This window comes from Podarcis filfolensis (genome assembly GCF_964270895.1).
Source record: "Podarcis filfolensis genome assembly, chromosome: 10".
Classification (NCBI taxonomy): domain Eukaryota; kingdom Metazoa; phylum Chordata; class Lepidosauria; order Squamata; family Lacertidae; genus Podarcis; species Podarcis filfolensis.
In genome coordinates, this window is record NC_139612.1 from 31856722 (window position 1) to 31879210 (window position 22489).

A 22489-nucleotide genomic window follows, 5' to 3' on the forward strand; every position below is an offset into this window, starting at 1 on the left:
TTTCAACAGGGGATGCCAAAAACTGAGGCAGGGAGTGGGATGAGACTTCTGCATGCAATTCCTCATTCTGGCATTGCCAGGGGTTGGACTAGATGGTCATTGGGATCCCTTCCAATTCTATGATATGATCTACCACAGAGTTATGGCCCTTCCCCAATGAGAAACACCCCATCATAACCGTACTTCAGCTCACAGCTTTCAAAACCTGTGTAGTTTACTTTTTGCAGATTAGCAAGTTGCCTTTTCAAGGAGCTTTCCTTTTCCTTTTAAAGCACAATACCTTTATTAAAGGTAAAGGTAAAGGGGCCCCTGACCATTAGGTCCAGTCGTGACTGACTCTGGGGTTGCGGCGCTCATCTTGCTTTATTGGCCGAGGGAGCCAGCGTACAGCTTCTGTGTCATGTGGCCAGCAGGACTAAGCCGCTTCTGGCGAACCAGAGCAGCACACGGAAACGCCGTTTACCTTCCCGCTGGAGCGGTTCCTATTTATCTACTTGCACTTTGATGTGCTTTCGAACCGCTAGGTTGGCAGGAGCAGGGACCGAGCAATGGGAGCTCACCCCATCACAGGGATTCGAACCGCCGACCTTCTGATCCCAGGCTCTGTGGTTTAACCCACAGCGCCACCCACATCCCAATACCTTTATTAGGTGAACCCAAATATCACTGTGTGCAAGCACTTGAGTTCTCCAGAAGGTTAGAAAGCCTGGCTTCATTTATCATCTAGTTTCATGAAGAGTTATGGAGAACTCAAAAGCTTGCATGCTGTTTTGTGACTTTTTGGCAGGACTGATGAAAGTTACTGCCCTAATGTGGATTTTGGAAATTTTCTTATGGGCCAGTGTGGTTATCTTTACTTTTTGTGTTTCTTTTGGTTTTCTGTCTGCAAGTTACTATTAGAACAGGCTTTATTATCTTGCTATTAAATGAAAACGTGTGTGTTAAGTATCAAAGATGACAATTAAGCTCCATCTGCTATTTAGCTATGCTATTAGGATTTAGCAACGTAGCTCCTAATTTATGAAAGGCTTTAAACAGAGTACAATGTGTGTGGGAGGAACATTTGTTCAGCTATTCAACAAATGGAGTGTTCACTCATGAAAATTCACAATCTGTATGTAATCAGATTTTAAACTAAAGTAAACTGAACAAATCAAAAGGTATGATCCAGTGATTTACAGAAATGTCTGGGAGTTTCTGTGAGATGCAGGATTCTGCATCTGCATCTAATTGGCTTCAGTTTCTTAAAACAGCACAGAACACTTTTTATCAACTGAGACTTGAACTCAAGAGACTAACCTTATAGCTCTATTTAGTAACACCATTTTATTCATCTGCTATGTGGAATGACTAAAACAGACACGAGACACCATAAGTATTGTCTCTATATGGGAACGTTATTGTTACCTAATAGCAGTTTCCCTCCACTAAGTTAAAAGGATTTGCTTCAGAATGACATCAAAAGGATGCTTGTTGAACTTTGCAAGATCACAAAATGACTATGAATAGCTCATTCCTACAATCCACAATAATCTGGCATTCTGTGGTTATGAAAAAAATATGGTGTCAAAGAGTCAAAAAGCATGCAACGTCTAAAGAATCAAAAGGGAGGGTGTAGCAGGAAAAATAATCAACACGAGGTGTAAGATAAGGCACAGTTTCCCACCCTGATTTCTTATACACCCTTCTATCTATTGTTTTCCAGGCTACTCCCTTCCTTTTTGTAAATTTTGAATACTTGGCTTGCTGCACACAGCAATAGCTTATTTCAGGAGGAGGCAAATTCCATTTAATGGGCCAGTTATGGTTAGTCTCCAAGGCTTTTTTATGCAGTGCAGTTTCTTGTCAAAATGATAAGAAAACCAGTTTTCAGTTCACTAATAATAATAATAATAATAATAATAATAATAATAATATCTAAACCTTGTGCTTAAATAAGTATCAGTAGGTGATGGGAGACATCACAATGTGATATTCTGTTCCAAAAATCACCCTCCTTTAGATTAATGACTGCACAATCGGCAAGCATAAATGTATATACTATTAATACTTCTTCTGTTTGATTTTTATACAATACCAACAATGTGGCAGTTTGGGGGAGGTTCTCATCATTCAGCACCTATTTGCTCTCTCTGTTTCTGTCAAATCAATTCACACGAACTGATGTAGACACATAGGGTCTGCTTGCCACACACCCCAGCCCAGCCCGCACGACTTCCTCTAATTGTGACCCAAATAATCTGGTCCCTCCCAGTAAACCAGCTGCAGACAGCTTGCTCTGTTCTTGCCTGTGCTGTGCCCATTCTACTTTTCCTTATAACAATGCTTTTTCTTATAACTGAAACCTCTCACGCCTTCCACCACTGCCATTGCCAGAGACTGCTGCCATTGGAAAAGTATCCAGCAGGTAGGCATTCCTGCAGTTGTGCAATCAAACCACAGACCATGGACCTACTAGCCATTTCCCCTCTGTCAAGAACAGTGCTTTACAGCAGCAGCTGTGTGAGTCTTGGGGCACTGCATCTAGGGAGGTGGAAAGACAACAGGTTGCCCGTGAGTGGTAGGTAAAAGGTAAAATGTAAAGGACCCCTGGATGGTTAAGTCCAGTCAAAGGCTACTATGGGGTGCGGCGCTCAACTTGCTTTTCAGGCCAAGGGAGCCGGCGTTTATCCAGAGTTTTCCAGGTCATGTGGCCAGCATGACTAAACCGCTACTGGTGCATGGAGGACAGTGACAGAAGCCAGAGCTCATGGAAACGGCGTTTACTTTCCCGCCGCAGTGATACCTATTTATCTACTTGCACAGGTGTGCTTTCGAACTACAGTGGACCCTCGGGTTACGTAACTTTTGGGTTGCGAACGCAGCAAACCCGGAAGTGCATACTTCCGGGTTTTGCCCCGCATGCATGCACAGAAGCGCTCTGCGTGCTTCACGCATGTGCAGAAGCGTTCTGCACGCCACGTTAGTGCACAGAAGCACTCTATCGTGTTGCACGCATGCGCAGAAGTGGCACCTCATGTTGCAGACTTTTCGGGGTACGTAAGGACCCCCGGAACAAGTTAAGCTCATATCCGGAGGGTCCACTGTACTAGGTTGGCAGAAGCTGGGACAGAGCAATGGGTGCTCACCCTGTTGCGTGGATTCGAACCGCCAACCTTCCGATCAGCAAGCCCAAGAGCAAGAAATCAAAACCAACTTGACAAAGTCATATGAATCAAAGATCAACATACCCATGACTAAACAAATAACGCTTCAGTCTCCCTTCCCTGGGGGGTTGTCTATATGAGTCTGTATTTTATTCTGTATCTATGTTATGGGTTGTTGGACCATAATAAAGATTATTATTATTACTTGAAATATGGCCTTTTGTTTATTCTGGCCACATACCGTATATCCCATACATTTTTAGCAGTGTCACACCACTTTAAACAGTCATGGCTTCCCCCAAAGAATCCTGGGGACTGTAGCTTGTTTAGTTGCTGAGAGTTCAAAGGAGACACCCTATTCCCCTGGCAGTGTTACAATTCCCAGCGTGGTTTAGCGATCAATGCATCTCCCCAGGAAAATTTGGGAATTGTAGCTCAGTGAGGGAAATAAGGGCATTCTAAGAGCGTCATTGGGACGCGGGTGGTGCTGTGGGTAAAACCTCAGTGCCTAGGACTTGCCGATCGCATGGTCGGCGGTTCGAATCCCCGCGGCGGGGTGAGCTCCCGTCTTTCGGTCCCAGCTCCTGCCCACCTAGCAGTTCGAAAGCACCCTTAAGTGCAAGTAGATAAATAGGTACCGCTTTCCAGCGGGAAGGTAAACGGCGTTTCCGTGTGCTGTGCTGGTGCTGGCTCGCCAGAGCAGCTTCGTCACGCTGGCCACGTGACCCGGAAGTGTCTCCGGACAGCGCTGGCCCCCGGCCTCTTAAGTGAGATGGGCGCACAACCCTAGAGTCGGACACGACTGGCCCGTACGGGCAGGGGTATCTTTACCTTTTTTAAGAGCTCTTAGCACCCTTAACAAACCATAGTTTCCAGGATTCTTTGAGAGAAGCCATGGCAGTTACATGACATCCACTTAAAAGACGTCACATAACAGGTAATGCAAAAGATTTCAGTCTGAGTAAACAATAGGTTGCTTATTATAAACGTGTAAAACTATACCTATCGCAATATGGACAGTGAAAATAAAAATATAATGTTTAAGCCACCTTCTTGTGACTGATCTCTACAGATACACTTAATGCTCATTGAATCTGCTCATGCAAACACAGCCAACGTTAGAATAGCATTATAAATACACACATAAGCATTTTGCGAAGGCAAATGCATCCCATAATAGACTCCATCTAATCACCCGCAAACGATCTGTCAGTTTTCAGAGTTTCTTTCTGACTACGATAAAAAAAGTTTGCTTACCTGTTCTGCCTTTGCAGCGTGCTGTGTTCTTCAAGTCTCCACTTATGACAGTAACTTCCACCTCATACTGTCTTCCTGGAATAAGCCTTAAACCAGTGATAATATATTCCATTTGGTCTTTCTCCACTGTAGTATTCAGCAGCACCGTAGCATGGTCAAACAGCACAATACAGTACTTCTCCCAGTCTCCAGTAGGGGGCAACCAGTTCACTTTCAGAGCTCTTAACGAGCCCATGCTGTCGGCTTTCAGCTCTGAAACTTTCTGGGGAACTGAAACATATAATTTCAACAACATGAAACAGAAGACTGTGTTCTCTCATGGAAGAGGTCATTGGTTCACAAGTGTACTTCAGTTAACAACCTTCTAGTCAATAGCTTCCCATATTTGTTCTCAAAATGACTAGGCAATAATGGAAGCATGAATTTAACATTACTTTTCAATGCCCAATGAAAGAACAGTATATGGTTCTGTTTCCTGTATCATGCCAACAATGGAGGACAATTGTAAGGGAGGAATGGCAGGTGGGTGGGAATACTTTTTTTATCCAGCTAGACTCTGAAACTAGAAGTGACCAGAGTGGGATGAAGAATGGCTGATAGGTAGGGTATTTGAACAGTGAACTGCTGGGTGTGGGGCACACTTAAGCATCCCTCTCGACAGCAGTTCTGTCCTGCAAATACCCAACCCCACAGTCCAGACTGTCTCATCAAACGCAGGCCAGAGGACCATGTGTTTTCTGAGATAATATCAAGATCTGTCCTGATCTTCCTTCAGAGGATATAACACGGATTTGCAAAAAGAAGGCTGCTGCAGACAGACCGGTCAGTAGAGAGAACTGCAAGTGGGTACCATGTTTTTGTATTCTACTGAAACCAAAATCTTGTCTTTCCCCATAATATCTCCTGTATGGAAGGAAATAGGTGGAAAACGTGAAAGTGTTTCTGATTAGAAAATTGTAGAAACGTACCTGTCCTGCCATATGCTGTCGCTCCAGTGAACAATTCACCACTGACTGTGTTGACATCAACTTGATAAAGACGTCCCGATACTAGTTTGTTGAAGTATGTCCCTGTGACATGTGACTCTAAAGACTTCCTTTCTTTAACAGATCCAAGATGAAACAAGGTGACGTTGTAGAAATCAAGGTTTCCTGGAGGCTCCTTCCACGTCACTTTTAGGGTATCCAAGCTGCCGTCATTAGTTACCAGCAAATCTAAAACTTTGGCTGGAACTATTTTTATTAAAAAAAAAGAGTAAGAAATTTATTGGCTGTGTGGACTTTAGAACTGTATGTAATACTGGAAACTAGGATAGCAATGCACAGAACAGTAATAGATACTATGGCTGAGTACAAAAATGTTTCTCAAAATTTGGGAAATGATACCCTTTTAAGTGATTATTCACAAATCATTCATAAAGGGTAGCAATGGTGTTGACTCGGGTGACCTTTAGAGGCAGCAATGCCTTCACTAAATGGGCTTAATTGTTCCTTAGTGAAATCAGCAAATAGCCAAATCTGACAGCCAAATAGACTGTAACATCTTCACATCTAGTACACAATCCCTATTTGTCTAGGAACACTTGTGGAAGGACAGAAGTGAGGAAAACAGCAGCAGTGAAGAGGAAAAATAGTGGATGCCATCTAGAAAGCAGCCTTGGAAATTGCACAATTAAATGGGTTTAGCAGGGTTTATCTTCTCTGTGTAACCAGGGGGTGGGAACCAGATTCAGCCAGTGAGCTGGGTCCCAAATTTCCCCACCCCACAGACTATCAACCACCATGCATTACATGACATTAGGTGATCTGACTTCAACATTCTGTCTTAGAGAAAATCCCCAATTACAGAGAATCTATAAAGTTGGAATGGGCCCTAAGGATCATCTAGTCCAAACTCCTGCAACACAGGAATATGTAGCTGTCCCTTATGAGGATTGAACCTGCAACCTTGGCATTATCAGCACCACACTCTAACCAACTGAGCTATCCAGATTATAATGGCATAAGATCGCTAATTTCTACCCCCCTTCATCTGAGGATCACAGGGTGGTTTACAGTTTAATTAGAATTCTTTGTTGATCTGACACAGGACATTTTGCGAAATGGCCCTACCACAGTGCTAGAGCATCTGCTTTGAACACAGATGGCCCCAGGTTCAATATGGTGTCACTGAGTCTACAGCAGCGATGGAAAACATGTGGTTTGGGGACTCCAGTGGTTTTGGGACTCTAATTCCCAGTAGCTTCAACCAGCATGGCCAAGAGTCAGGGTTAATGGGAACTGCAATCCAACACCATTGGGAAAGCCACAGAATTTTGAGCAACCATATTTAACTGCTTTTGAAGCTGGCTTTTGACTACTATCTAATATTTTGTTTAAGGCAACAGTGCTTACACAAAACTTCCAAGTGAAACGGTCAGTGAACAGAGAGTCTAAAATATAAATGATGAATAGGTAAAGGTAAAGGGACCCCTGACCATTAGGTCCAGTCGTGGCCGACTCTGGGGTTGTGGCGCTCATCTCGCTTTATTGGCCGAGGGAGCCAGCGTACAGCTTCCGGGTCATGTGGGCAGCATGACTAAGCCGCTTCTGCCAAACCAGAGCAGAAACACCATTTACCTTCCCACCGGAGTGGTACCTATTTATCTATTTGCACTTTGACGTGTTTTCAAACTGCTAGGTTGGCAGGAGCTGGGACTGAGCAATGGGAGCTCACCCCATTGCGGGGATTCGAACTGCCAACCTTCTGATCGGCAAGTCCTAGGCTCGGTGGTTTAACCCACAGCGCCACCCGCGTCCCTTAAACTAAATGACGAATATACGGTAATTACCTTAATTCAGAGTCTAAACGAGTAAAGAGAATGTTCAGAAATACCTAACATGTGCCAACAGCTGACTTTATTATATTCAGTTGCTCTGATCCATAATTGGCTGCTGTGGGTTGGATCTCTGATGTGTGCTCCTTGGACTCCTCCAAGGGGAATGCTTGGAGCTACTTCCATTACTGATGCGAGAGGGACAACCCATATATGCTGGTGACTCATATGCACTCAGATTTACACACGAGACTCTGAATTACACAAATCTCCTAAAGATCTCAAGCAGCTCAAGACTGCAGCCCTTCACATTTCCCCCCCAAAATCTGCAGGCACTCCTTACAATCTCAGTCAATCTATAGGGACATTTATATGAACAAATCTTTCAAATGTCGACTGCGATCCTCGCAGGAGGCCAAGTTGTTAGATTTCTACTGAAAAATGTATTGGTAGTTTTATCCTCACATTCTGTTCTCTTATTCAAGGAAAGATCTGTAAAACCTTACCAGTCCTAATTAGTCTAAAATTGTAGTTCTCCAGCCCTGCAGCTTTGGAAATGACAGTGAGATTATACAGACGTCCTGGTGTTAGTCCTGAAAAATTGTATGCCAAATAGTGTTTCTCTAGATCCGTTTGTTGAACTGGACCATCTTTATCCAGCAAAACCAGCCTGTATTGATCCACATTCCCAGCACCTGGCAACCATGAAACATGGATTGTTTCAGCCTTGACTAAGACCTGGATATTTTCTACTGGAGAAGGAGCTGTTAAGAGAGAAGGAGTGGGGAGGGAGAAAAATGGTTTATATACAAACAAAATTGTACAGCTGTTAAAATATTTAGGATTTGCAACACAAATGTACTTAAAATATACTGCATATTTTACAAAACAAAGACTGTTATGTTTCACTCAAAAAATTTATTTATGCTTAGAAGAGAAATCAAAATGGCTGCAATTAAAACAGAAAGCCATCCTAATGCTACTCTGATGCAATACCTGTTTAAATCATAGCTGTCAAATTTTCCCTTTTCTTGCAAGGAATCCTATTCAGAACAAGGGAATTTCCCTTTAAAAAAGGGAAAAGTTGACAGCTATGGTTTAAATGGCTAGATGGGATTATGAATATCCCTTGGCTGATTTTCAGTAACTAACCCGTTGCCATCTTTTTAATGCTTATTTCTTGTTTGATACTATGTTTTCCCCATAGCCTTTTATGGGATATGAGAAATGCAAGTGGAAATAATATTACTGTAGGATTAGTCAAAGAAAGATGTCTTACCAGTAGAACCACTGATGTTAGTTGAAGGGCTCTTTTTATTTCCTGCAGCTGCACTGATCGATACAGTGTATCTGCTTCCAGGGGTGAGATTGGCAAATGTCTGTTCATTTCTTGAAAGGCCTCCAGGAACTTGGACCTCATGGGCTTTGTTGGTGTTACTCTCAAGTAACTGCAGCTCATACCAGTCTACTTTTCCTAAGGATGGGCTCCACCACACCTGCAAGGTTGTGGTTGTAATTCCGTCTTTTTTAATTTCAAATCTCGCAGGTGGCAAGGGGTCTGCATTCCAGAAAACAAACAAACACGTAATAAATCCTAATGCAGTGCACACAAATTCACTTAATCCTTTAACTAGTATGAAAATAAAAGTTCTCCACAGCAGTCACTGGGAAGGTGAGCCGAAGTCAACAACATGCCAAGGAAAAGAGCAGAAAGGAGCTCTTCAGCCTGTAAGTGGTGTTTGGAGAACGGGAGAGGAACAGATGATACCTCAAAGTGGAAAAAGCTAAACCAAGCACTCTGAGGATGGAGGAGGAAGATATTTGACTGACTGAGAGTGATCACAGTTTAAATGGGAGGGGCATAGTGGGTGATGACACAGGTGATGATAACACAGTAGGAGTTATTAGTGCACAACGCTGTCTCAGTAGCCTCTGTTGGGAGCAGGACCAAAGCTAACCCAGGTTGAAGTGGTTCACAACTCTCTTGCATTGATTTTGGTGTGGTAGCACAAATCCCTAAGTCAATCATGCCACGCAGGCATGTTGCTTCTCACCTGGATGGCACCCCAAAGAAAGTGACAGAGTGATCTTCAGAGCATGCTCTTCTTCATACCAGAATAGGTGCCACAGTCAAAAGGAGCACAAGAAAGACAACACCACCGTGGAAAGTAACGGGGTGATTATGCAATAGCAATAGGGACACTCTCACATTTTGCTTTCTCAGAAGTAATATAAGGGTCAGAAGCTGTGTGTTGATCGCTTCCACACTGCTTTTGGCCAGTGGCCTTGAGCACTGGAGAGATTTGTGTATTGCTTCTAATGTAGATGCCCCATTATCCAAATCAGTAGCTCATTGGCTGGGGCTTGCAAGAACAAACCAACTCCTCATCTGACAGGTGTGCTGCCCTCACCAATCTAGGCTACTAACTGGCCATTCCTGTGTCATGCCATCTGTAATCTACCTGGTTACATTGCCTTTCTCCTTAGATTTGTACCTAGCAACCATCACTCATTTTTTCATAACTTCATGACTAGACTATTGCAATTTACTTTACAAAATACTGGTTACACTGCCTTTCTCCTTAGATTTGTACCTAGCAACCATCACTCATTTTTTCATAACTTCATGACTAGACTATTGCAATTTACTCTACAAAATACTGCCCTTGATAGCATTTTTGGAAGCTGCAGCTGCCTTCTGACAGAGGTTGGTCATTAGAAGCATGTGCCATTGGTGCTCTGATAATGGAAATTCAAGGTTCTGCCTATGTGATTTACAAAGTGCTAAAAATGTTTCTGGATTTTGGATAGTAGAAGAATATGATGGTATAAGGGCTGAGGTTTAACACCTGGTAGGGTTTTATGTTTTTACCAGATTGTTACTGCCCTGAACTGTGGGATGGAGAACGCTTCAAGTCATCCAGTCCCTTTTAAAGACCTGCGTTGATTTCTGCGGAAGAATTAAGCAAATACAACTTTCTCAGGGTGCTTAAGTCTAGTTGGGGTTGCCCCTTAAATTAAAAATTTACACAAATGAGGAAAGATGTGGAGGTGGGATACAACTTCTAAAGCCAATTTTAAAAGGTTGCGTGCCTAGAAGGCGAAGTTCAGAAATTCAGACTTTATCTAATCTATCTAGCCCAGAACACAAAACACCCAGTCCTCTGTACATCCGTTATAACAAAGGAACAATGAGCTTGGGAAGTGCCTGGCCTGAAAAGCCCTGGCTGGAAACAAACACTTAAAAAACCATTTACATTGTTATAAAGTTCTTGACTGGCAGCTGTCCAATACCGATATATCATAGAAATAAGATATTTCTAAGAAGGTATTTTTGCGGGACTCTTATCGAACACTGGCTACACAATTTGACATTTAAATAAGAAATCAATTGTGCTGAAACTTTGAAAAGTTGTGCTTTTTGTAAAGATTCCAAATAAGAAGCCAATTGCACCAGTTATTATTATTTCAGTTTCTATCCTGCTTCCTAGCAAAGTATTGCAAGTGGCTTCAATAGGAGGAGTCAGTATTTTACCTTCCACATCAATTTATTGTTGCCAAATCAAATTAATGTATTGACAAAAAGCTAGTGCTCTTACAGAGAAGCTGGATGTCTATCTGTCTCAAATTTTGAAAATTATTAACCTTGTTCAAATACAAAAATGCTTTTACTTTTATTAAGTTATGTCCTGCAGTACAATAATGTCTTAGAGTATTTCAATTGCAGAGCAATCTTACGCTTGACTACTCAGAAGTAAGTCCTACAGAGTCCAATGGGGGCTTACTCCCAAGTAATGGGTACCTAGGAGTAAATCCCATAGAACACAATGGCACATGTTTCTGAGTACACATGTACAGGATTGTACTATTACTCTTTTAAACATCCAAGTTGAAAAAGCATTTTAGAGTATTGTGCACAGGAATAGATTATATTGCACAATTGATTATATTGTATCTGAAGGGGATGAAGACTTCTTAGCTATATATATTTAATATGACATGTCTAACTTAGGTTTAACAATTTCATTGGTCTGTTCTGAGGACTAAGAAGAATACCACCCATTGCCTTTCTACAGTACACAATTTCCAAAAAGCATGGATATATGTTGCAAATGATATTTACAAACCAAATACGAAATGTTTTTATTTGTATAACATTTCACTTGCTGTGGAAAATAATGCTCTGTAGTCTGCTTCTACCTTGAGAACTTGTCCTGTCAGTAATATGATATTGCAAGATACACCCTAATCATTATAGTGGAAGCTTGGCTGGGCTGTGTGAAATTACATTAATAATGTATCTGTTAGTTTGAGGTGTAAGTAGGTAAGGAAATGTGTCCTGAAACAATAACTAAGAATCATCACTTTGGATTATTCTGCTGCCATCAATTTCAAATACAAACTACAATGCACTTTAAAACTGTGCATCTAGGACTGCATCTGATAACATATTACGGAATATTACACAAATGCTCTGTGATGACTGATGTTAAAAACTAAGAGCATTTGCAGGTCCTTTAAATATATATAGGACCGAGTATGTTTCTTGGAAAGCTTTCATAATCACTTTCTCTTTAACTCTTAAAGTTGCAATCCTGCACTCCACATTTACTAGGGAGTAAGTCCCACTTAACTCAGTAGGACTTACTTTTGAGTGGACATACTTTTGAGTGACTATTCATGACTAATCTCACCTATGTACCTGTAAGAAGAACCATCCATATTTTTTCAGTGTTATTCTAACTGCATTATTTGAGAAAAGAAAGTCACTTAGATAGTTACCATCAAGTATCACTCAACTATCCTGGGTAAAATCTGTATACAGCCACTAAACAACTAAAGGCAGGAAAGATGCCCAGCAGTCCAAAATGGGCTACTTCCAGGTAAGGGAGCATAGGATTGCAGCCTAAATTGGGACAAAATTACTAAAGTGAGCTTACTAAAAATAATGACTAATATAAACAGAAACTCAAAATATAAGCCCAGTTGTAAAGTACAATATATATGCTTGAATTTCTTTTTCTTTTTTAGATTTCAAGCCACTTCTTTTAATGAGTTCCAGATCATTGCTCACCTTGAAAGTCAAATCAGTTATTAAGCTTAACTAAGAGATTGTTTTTAGGAACTAGAATAAAGTTCTAGCAAGTGGGGTGTGTGTGTGTGTGGATTAATTATGTACCCACTGACCTACATTTGGAATATATTGAAAAGTGTTTGGAATGACTTGTGCTATCCCTTCATAATGTCCATTTCAGAAGTTCAGGTTGAACATCACAGAGACAACAGGGCAACGACAGATCCTCCCTCTATGCCAAAACTCAAAGTGCTCATCAAACCTGCACCTGTCACCCATACCTGTTTGCAATGTGATATTGCTGGTTTCTCCATCAGACAGAGAGACAATCCTGATATGGTACCAAGTCCCTGCTTCTAAGCCGTTGTAGTCACATTCATAGGAACCGTTGACTTTCTGGATGGGCTGGCAAACCCTGTACAAGGCATTGCGGGAGTTGCAGGTGACGCTGAAGTTACATGGAGATCCCAAACTGTCCCACCTGAGATGGACAGACTGGCTGGAGACCTTCCACTCTGTCTGGTTGATGGTGCATTTTACTGGAGCTCCTAGACCACTCTGGAGAAGGATCAGAAACAGCATACAGTGATTATCTCATCCAAGAGCAAATGATTTCTGTCTCTTCTATGGTCACCTGAGGCAATCGTTCTAAATTTCAGACTGCTGCACTTTAATCTTAAACATACTGACATGGAACAAGTCCTTCAGTTTGGATGGAAATGACTTCCTTATATGTGTGCATGTAAAATCACACACACACACACACACGCCTTGCACTCTGTACATGGAATACCCAACACCTGCAGACACAAACCCCAGTCGCAGAACACACTTTGCCCATTCTCCTCTTTGAATAGGTGTGTGCGGGTCATGGGTGTGAAAGGATGGTAATTCATGTGCCAGATGATGAACTCTTTTTGAATACCCAGAACTGCATCAGTAGTGGTTAACTTCTGTGCAGCCAACTTGGAGAAGTATCATTATGTGGGGTGGGGGGGAGAAGAGAACGCAGGAGAGAGCTTCCATCCTGGATGGGATCCTGTTTGATAAGCTGGCGCTGAAAGCAAAGGTAAGTTAGAGGCTGATCTGACAGGTAGCACTGGAGGAGGCCGGCTGCGTTTGCCAGGAGGGAGAATCATAGAAGGGACCCCGAGGGTCATCTAGTCCAACCCCCTGCAATGCATGAATCTTTTGGATCTCGACATTCAGAGTCTCATGCTCTATCCCGGCTTGTCTCCAGCTTCGGCTCCTGCCTTGCAAGTCCCCCCCCCTCCCTCCCCATCCTCTTCCTTTGCGCGTGGCTGCCACCCACCTTGAGAAGGGCCAGTGCGAGAATCCACAAGGAGACTCCCGCTCCGCATCTCAGCCTTGCCATCCGCTTGGATCTGCAAGGCAGCCTGCAGGTGGTGGGGGCGAGGAGGCGCCTTTGGCCCCGCCGGCGGCTTCCTCAGCTCCCTCCCCTGCTCGCCCGCCCGCCCGCGGGGCCGAGGGTAGCAGCGCGCGGCCGCCCTCTGCTGGCCAGCTCGACCTCGGGAGGCAGGCCGGCCCTCACGACGCTCCTCGAGGAAGTTTCCTTCGCGCCGGCCGAGCGCACGGGCGGCTGCCTAAGGCGGGCAGGCGCGGTGGGAAGGCGCGGCGGGAGACGGCTGCCCGCCGCTCTCCCCGCGCGGCCATGGCCAGGCGCTTCGGCGGCCGCTTGCTCCTCTCTGCCCCTCGCAGAGCCAATGTCCGAGGCGGCGCGCACACGAGAGAGAGAGCCCTCTTTGCCGCCTTTCCCTTTGCTCCTCTCCTCACAGCGCCTTGGCGCGCGCGCTCTCCCTCTCCACCATGCCCTCTCCGCGTTTCTCTCTTCCTCCGCCGCACCCTGCCCCTCTTCCTTCCTCCTCCTCCCCTCGCTCGCCTCGGACCTTCTTTTCCCAGGGCTATTTCTGACACTGGAGATGGTTTCCTTCAGGCGTTTCTCCTCCCCCTGGAATGTCCTCTCTAAACCTCCTCAGTTCATGCTTGCCCCTCAGTGGTGGCTTGCCTTCCTCTCCTCTCCCCTCAGGGGATTTCTTCCCCCCGGGATCCAGATCTTGTTTGGACAACAACAACAAGAGAGGCAGCCATTGCTTTCACTCGCTTCAGCCCTGGGGTCGTGAGGTGGAGTGGGTAGAGCCAAGGCTGAAGCGAAGTTAGACCACAGGAGGCAACTCCTAGGGACCAAGGACCCTTTGACCCCCATCAAATATTTGAGGGGGTTGCCCCCCAAAAGCTGATAGGCATTGCCATTCAAATGGTGCGTGTGTTATGGGGCTTATCTGAGGCTCCCCCATTTTTTTTATTCAAGTTGGCACCCCTAAGTTATCGGGGTCATGGAAATGAACCCAGGGGTAGTAATATTTCCCTCAACACAGTTGCTGTGCCCAGGGAAAATGGCTGCGTGGACACCGTGGCTGATACCTGTGGTGAACATGGGTCATGCAAATTTTCTACAAACACAGAGCCGACATGCCGTCTCTGGCGTTGGGCTCCCTTGAACTGAGCGCAAAGATGGCTCTCCCCACAACCACCACCTCAGCAACTATTCCAAACTCTCTTGACTGTACAAACAAGACCTTAAGTGCCCTTTCAGAGCTGAGATATAATTTTTTTTCTCTGTAGGCAAGCTCTTTCCCTCCCTTTTACCGGAAATGCAAATTTCCTCTGTTCTGTCTTAGCAAGCACAAATCCGTAATCAACAGACAACCATTATTTTTCTCTCACACATTCCAGCCAATATAGCTTAGAAATTTAGCCTTGCTACCTTGAAAACAACAAGTGTTGTGTCAAGCGCAAAAAGTCCAATGGTATCTCAATTCCATGGCTGTAGGAATATCATTAGTCTGAAAAACTGCCAATTTGTCTCAGTTTTTCTTTTCCTTGGATCAGCATGTGCCTTGGAGTCAACTACCACCCTGGACCCAAATAAATTGCCCTTAAGAAATATATATAACTTAAAGCAAGCAAATTTCCATATTTTCAAGGAATATTTGCCTATCCTTTGGAAAAAGAACAGACAAATGAATTCTGTCATTTCTTTTCCAATAACAATCAGTTATAATTATTTATCACTAAAGAAACAATTTGTAAACAAATGGTAAAGTTTGCAGGAGAATTAAAGCAGCACTGATGGAAGGCAATCTTTTTGGTTTACACAGACAGAGTGCTCTTGCAGCTTTTAATATCTTAAATACTGCACCGCTGTGGAGTTGAGCTTGATGTCTACCTCTTACTGCAGACGACACTAAGGTGAGGTCTAAAATGACACCGAAGAACTCACTTTTAATTATCTTTTAACAAGATGAAGTACAACCAGGTTCAAGTGTACCATATGAACACTTAGTAGAGCAACATAACCATAATTTGCAATGGGACAACAAATGTAGGTAGTGCCAAATAAATATTACAGCTGATACTGAATAGATGTGCAACAGTACTATTTCTGCTGACCCAAGTTTTAAGAAGAGAGAGTAAAAGAAAGAGCTGGAAGTAACTGTGGGGAGTGACTGAACATATCACCAATAGCAGGTTCCAGTCTGCTTTAGATCCTTTCTCAAGGTTTCCTGGCTTTAGAACACACACACAAATCTCTCTCTCTTTTTTATCAAGAGGAAATGGGCTTTGCATAGCTTTTCTCATAGTTCTGAAAGTGCGAGCTGCAGATTTACTTCCAACCCAAGGTTGGTCTTGTGTAAACAATTTTAAAAACCATCATCACCAAGCAACCACCATCGTGCCTTGAAAATCAGTTGACCTCAGCCAAACAGCAGCAGCCAGCCTTTCATTGTGTAAACGAATAAATGTTATTGTTCTTCACAATAATGTTTAGCATACTAACACTGTCCACTATCAAAACAAAAAATTTTTTTTCCTTCCAGTAGCACCTTAAAGACCAACTAAGTTAGTTCTTGGTATGAGCTTTCGTGTGCATGCACACTTCTTCAGATACATGTACATGTGTATCTGAAGAAGTGTGCATGCACACGAAAGCTCATACCAAGAACTAACTTAGTTGGTCTTTAAGGTGCTACTGGAAGGAAATTTTTTTTTTGTTTTGACTATGGCAGACCAACACGGCTACCTATCTGTAACTGTCCACTATGTTTTCAATGTCTCAGATGTGTGCCTCCCTGAACAATATGTGCCTCCATGAACAATTGACATACATGGATATGGATGGTCAGAAGGAAAACAAGGTAAAGCATAATTAACACCGCAACCCACCATGAATCCATATAAAAAGGAATCTCCTTTCAAAAATATACACAAGATGTGCTGCATACTGAAACATGCCTCAACACATAAGTGAATCAATATTCCACTGCTATCAATGGAAGAGGAATCTTCCAACATTTCTCTTCACTGGATGTCCACAAATTCTAGTGGCATGCATACCTTTGCAAACTCCTATCATGTCACCTCTTACTTGCCTTTTCTCTAACCTAAGAAATCCCAAATGCTGTAACTTTTTCTCACAGTGGAGTTGCTTCATACTGTGATGCTGTGAGCTCCATAGTGACCCCTGCTCTGTGTATGAAGCTACAGTTTCCTCTTGTGTAATGGTCTTTTGAAAGTGGCCTGGAAGGCAGCATATAAGTGTTTAGTCTAAATCAATATTAAATAAATAAATCTCCTACCCCTGTACCCTTAACAAATTAATGATAATTTGCACAAGCCACAGCATCTAACCCTTTAGCCTCATATAACTCAGCCTTCTTATGCAACCCTTCTTAAAGAAGCTTTTGAACCCCTGATTGGACAGGAGTGAATTCTTCCCCGGATTCGTTTCCCAATTTGGGGTACATGTCTTTTCTGAGCTGGCAGATGGATAGCAAGACCTGTTGTCTCTATTGTGTGGCACATAGTTCCCCACTCTGAAGCATGCAACAAAAAACTGGTTGGATAATTCAACTGAAAAATATGTGAAAATGAGTGAAAATGCTGCTTTTTGGTTCCCATTGCCCCTTTAGGGTTTGCAAGCCACTTCCTACTTTATTGTTTATCCTAGTTTATGAAGAGTATCCTCCATCCCAAATACAACAACGAACAGGTTTGGCAAATAAATCATACTTGGACACCTGCAATGAGACAGCATCCTCAGGCCTGTTCCAAGGCATGTTGCCACCTGAGGCAAAGATCAAGATGGCGCCTTATCCCCATTCCATGGTTCAGAAGCTGACTAAACTGGCAACTGAACCTGCGCTTCCACACTGGCAATGGGATAATCTCTTCCACTGCACTTGAGCAAGCAGGCTATCTGAAGTGATCCAGCGCAGGCCATGTGGTATACACAGTTGTGCCTTCCAACAGAAGGGGACATTTGCGGGGCTTGGGAGGAACAGCTAGCAGCCATTGCTTTCCCCAATGTCTTTGCTGGTCTTCCAGTAGCAGCAACAGAAGGAAGATTTCTCTCCCTCTTCCTCCCCCCCCCCCAATGCCTGGCATGCTGCCATAGTAGCATAGCAAGCATCCTCAGAGAAGGAAGGAGGGGGCAAGATATCTTCCTCCCTTCCTCTGCTGCTGGAACAGCAGTGAAGATAAGTGAAGGGGATATGAGGCAGGAATGGGGTGGGAAAGAACAGGGAGGCAGGGCTTAAAGTTCTTCTGTGACCGTGAGCTAGAGAACTTGTGAGCCTGCAATGTTTGCCTTTCCTGAGCCAGGAAATATGAATTTTGGCTGCACCATTATCTAACACAGTAGCTCAACCGGCCTGTGCCAGAAGCTGCAATATAGATGTGACTCTACTTGCTAAATCATTTGCCAGTGATGAGAACCACCGTCCAATCCCCTAGTGTTTGAGGCATTCTGTTTTGTCATAGGTTGCCGTTTCTTGGCAATTTACAGCATACAATAGAACCACGTATCCACACAAACTCCTCCACACCTTATGATTTATCTCTTAGCATTATGAGGGTGACGATCAAGTTTCTGGCAAATCTCAGTCAGTTTTGCACGCCTTAGATTGGGTACAATTTGTGAAGCTTGAAGGATTCTATCCTCAAAGTAGCTGCAGAAGAACTACCGCCAATCCCAGCTATGAGCTGAACTTACCTGTTCTTTGGTGGTAGAGAAATGATGGGTAGGTGTAGGAATCCAGGGTGTTTTTGTCACTTCAAGTACATTCTGGGTAGGGTTGACTTTGCCCATGTTTTTATCGTTGCTTTCTGTGACATTGCTGATGAAAACCACCGTATTGCTAGTGCCAAGAACATTCTGTGGACTGTGTGTTATAGAATTAAATGTAAGGGCTGTGCTTCTAGTGGTTCGAACAAATGTTTCAGCATCTTCAAAATCTAAGATGAATAAATGACAGTGAATAAAGTCAGTGCTAAGCATAGTTGAAAATACTTTTAGGCATGCTAATCACATCTTGTTTATTGTTCTAGCCAAAGGCCATGAGAAACTTGCAGCAGTAACATTAATAAAATAATCCAGAACAAAATACATCCATAATAAAAGCCAACCTCCATGACGTATGAGAGAGAAGATACCAGAGTCACCAAGAATCTTAAATTTAGCTTAATTTCAGGTTAAACCTCAGAATCACCGAAACAACTTATAACAATTTTATCTATTTCATTTGTCCTGATTTTATTTTTGCAGCTAGTGCATACCGAATGCGCTCTGTGTTATTGTCAAGAAAAGCCAAACCATTCCTGCTTGCTAGTGAGAACAAAGGTTTCAGAAAGTGATCTCTTGGATCTCTGCAAAAAGGGGCAGGCTAAAAGATAGTGATTGATGTCTTCCACCTCAGGTTACCCACAGATACAAAGTGTGTCTCTGTGTGGGATCTTGTTATAGTGAAGGCCACTATAACAAGATCCCACACACAGACACACTTTGTATCTGTGGGTAACCTGAGGTGGAAGACATCAGTCACTATCTTTTAGCCTGCCCCTTTTTGCAGACATCAATCATTATCAATCAAAGACTGTTGTGGGCATCACTTGGAAAAAGCAGCTTCATAAAAGCATTTCTTAATGAAACTGGCAAGAGATTGGTCAGATAACTAGCTCTAAAATGCTGCTATCAGGAGTGGGTACCAAGGGGAAAATTTCGGTGCTCCTGGCAAATAGAAGGGGAAGAAATGGAGGCAGTAAGAGATTTTACTTTTTTGGGTTCCATGATCACTTCAGATGGTGACAGCAATCACGAAATTAAAAGACGCCTGCTTCTTGGGAGAAAAGCAATGGCAAACCTAGACAGCATCTTAAAAAGCAGAGACATCACCTTGCCGACAAAGGTCCATATTGTTAAAGCTATGGTTTTCCCAGTAGTGATGTATGGAAGTGAGAACTGGACCATAAAGAAGGCTGATCGCCAAAGAATTGATGCTTTTGAATTATAGTTCTGGAGGAGACTCTTGAGAGTCCCATGGACTGCAAGAAGATCAAACCTCTCCATTCTTAAGGAAATCAGCCCTGAGTGCTCACTGGAATGACAGATCCTGAAGTTGAGGCTCCAGTACTTTGGCCACCTCACGAGAAGAGAAGACTTCCTGGGAAAGACCCTGATGTTGGGAAAGATGGAGGGCACAAGGAGAAGGGGACGACAAAGGATGAGATGGTTGGACAGTGTTCTCGAAGCTATCAACATGAGTCTGACCAAATTGCAGGAGGCAGTGGAAGACAGGAGTGCCTGGCGTGCTCTGGTCCATGGGGTCATGAAGAGTCAGACACGACTAAATGACTAAACAACAACAACAACAGCTAGTTGCAGGTCGCCTTCTAGATTCTATCCAGAAGAGCCAATCCCTTAGTTGTCACTTGTTCAAGGGCAATACAGAGCTTAGTTCTAGAAAACACCAGCAACATCTTGACAAGCTGCATTCCAGGGCAGGTTATCTCAGGAAAGAGCTTGATTGGCACAGTAGCAATTCTTTTAATATATTTTAACTTATTTTAACTGAGTGCAGTTAATATATTTTAACTAAAACTCCAGGTTCTAGCTTGGAAACCCATATATTTAATCTACAAAGAATAAACTGGAAAAGTCCTCTCAAAAATGAAAAAAGAGAAGAAATCCATTAAAAAAAAGGGGGGGTCAATTCCACATCCAACCAAACTTATTTAATTCCCCCACAAAAATAAATCCAAATTAAAGACTGAAGAGCAGGCAGATTAGCAAATTGTTCAATAATAAAACTGAAGTGCCCAAAGATAGATAGACAGACAGACAGACAGACAGAGATATGGAACATAGGAAGCTACCTTTCCAGGTAGCTATCTAGCTCAGTATGGTCTACGTTGGCAGTGACTCTCCAGGATTTCAGAGAAGTATTTCCCATACTGTACCTGATGATGTGCAGAAACTGAACCTCTTAGTGTAAAACAGATGTACTATTACTGAGCTATGGCAGACAGACAGATAACAGTACGGTTGTAGGTTGCTTTTTTCCATTTTAATTTGACTTATTTGTTTATTATGACTGATGAATTCAAAAAGCACGCTTCTCATGTGATAATCAGCAACCACCCTACAATAGCAAGCTTGTTCGAGATCTTCAAAATGGATACAGAAAAATGCATATGCAATAAAAGACGAAATGGAATTCAATCGGATTATGTGGGCTGGTTATTAGAAACACCTCTGCCCAAGGTCAAGGAATTCATTTTTAACAGGCACCTGTATATACAAGGTTCACTACGTTTTGTGGATGTGCATGATACATGCAACTGCATCCCTGGCAAACCTGTAAACGCTAAGCCCATTCACACCTGTTCTTGAATCACTACCTAGCAGTCTGGGGCAAGTTCCTATCCCTCGCCACACCCAGTGCTTTCTCCACTGTTCATCAAGGGAGACATGGGTAACCCTTCAGCTTTGGAGAATCTGGTCCTGATGTTCCTGCATGTGCCCTCTCCTCTAACCTTTCATGTGCTCTGTACCTGTGTACTTCTTTGTACAAGGCATATGGGAGCAACTTGTTTTTGCAGATTTTGGTGGGCTACTACAAAACCAAGAAGTTCTCCAATTCGTTTGTGGACTGCTGTACAGAGCTGATAGGCTGCGTTAAGCCTGGCTGGTCACAAATGGCTCAAGGCTGCTTTATAATAACAGATATTCAGAACTCTTCCATGTAAAATCTCATGCTCGCTCTGTTCAGGAAATAACCTGGAGGGCACAGCCCACAAGCTTCTGGTAATGGGCTGTAATTATATGAGCTTTTTAAAGTCACCTATCTTTTAGGGAATGCCAAAATTACAATGGGAGTGCAGGAAGAAACTTTTACACATTTTCCGTTCACATTCTGTACTTCTCCCTATGTGGTAAGAGAATGTCGTCCTTTCTATGTGACTGGAAATTAAGGCTCAATCTGTGGTGTTCTATGACCACTAGTGCTACATTTATAGGCCAAAAAGTTTGGGACTGTTCCTTTGCAATGTGAACTTCCCCCTCTCACAGAAAACCAGGTTACCTTTCAATAGCAGGATGTGTTTGCTTGAGGCAAAATGACTCCTAGAAGCAGAGTTTCACACATGGCAAAACCTTGTTTTGCTGCCACAACAGTAGGCTGCCTGCCACGTATAAATTTTTTAGCTTACAGCCCCTCTAAAAAAGTTGTAATTACTAGGTTAGAAGCAGCAGATGTTTCCAAATATGATCACTCAGTGTGTAATTATGAAGTCTTAGAATGTCAACCTATGATTTCTCCCCTGCCAAAAGGACCACTTGGTGAACTTTCATCTTGCAGTGAACAACATCCCTTAAAAGCAACAACATTGACATGCATGTTTAATGCTACCAATAAAATAAAACTGTCTATCTTCTGTTTACATGTACAAGATGCATGTTCCTGCGAGGTCCTTTTCAACGTAAAACATGCGTGTTATGTTAGCCTAACATGTATTTTGAACCCCTCAAGAAGGCCCACCCCCACCAATGAACACACGACTCACTTCTAATGTTTTTTCTATTTTAAACTATAATCTTTGCTCTTCTCCGAAGAGGAAATTGTAGGAGTCTGTTAAATTACACACACAAAAGTCACTGTAAGTGTGAGGCCAGCCCAACATCCAGCACTGGCCCTGAGACAATCCATTCGCAGGAGTCCAATAATACATTTGTGGGTTAAACTCCTTCATATGGAAATCACTACTCTGCGCTATTATAGAACGATGTGGCTTTTGTGACATGATGATTGCTTCAATTATTGCCTTCAGGAGATTTTGGAA

At 43.0% G+C, this 22489-nt stretch overlaps 1 protein-coding gene across 2 annotated transcripts in view; it reads right to left on the bottom strand.

The window, feature by feature from the left end:
- Positions 1-22489, bottom strand: part of PTPRB (protein tyrosine phosphatase receptor type B) — a 76944-nt gene that overhangs the window by 45028 nt on the left and 9427 nt on the right. For both annotated transcript variants that reach the window (XR_014539245.1, XM_083574300.1), the window contains exons 3-8: positions 18366-18607; positions 12574-12850; positions 8498-8776; positions 7725-7982; positions 5372-5635; positions 4404-4673 (exon numbers count right to left, since the gene is read on the bottom strand). Coding sequence is in view for 1 of the 2 variants with exons in the window: in XM_083574300.1 (XP_083430426.1) it covers positions 4404-4673; positions 5372-5635; positions 7725-7982; positions 8498-8776; positions 12574-12850; positions 18366-18607 (1590 nt within the window). In the remaining variant the exon portion in view is untranslated. The remainder of the gene's footprint in view (positions 1-4403; positions 4674-5371; positions 5636-7724; positions 7983-8497; positions 8777-12573; positions 12851-18365; positions 18608-22489) is intronic.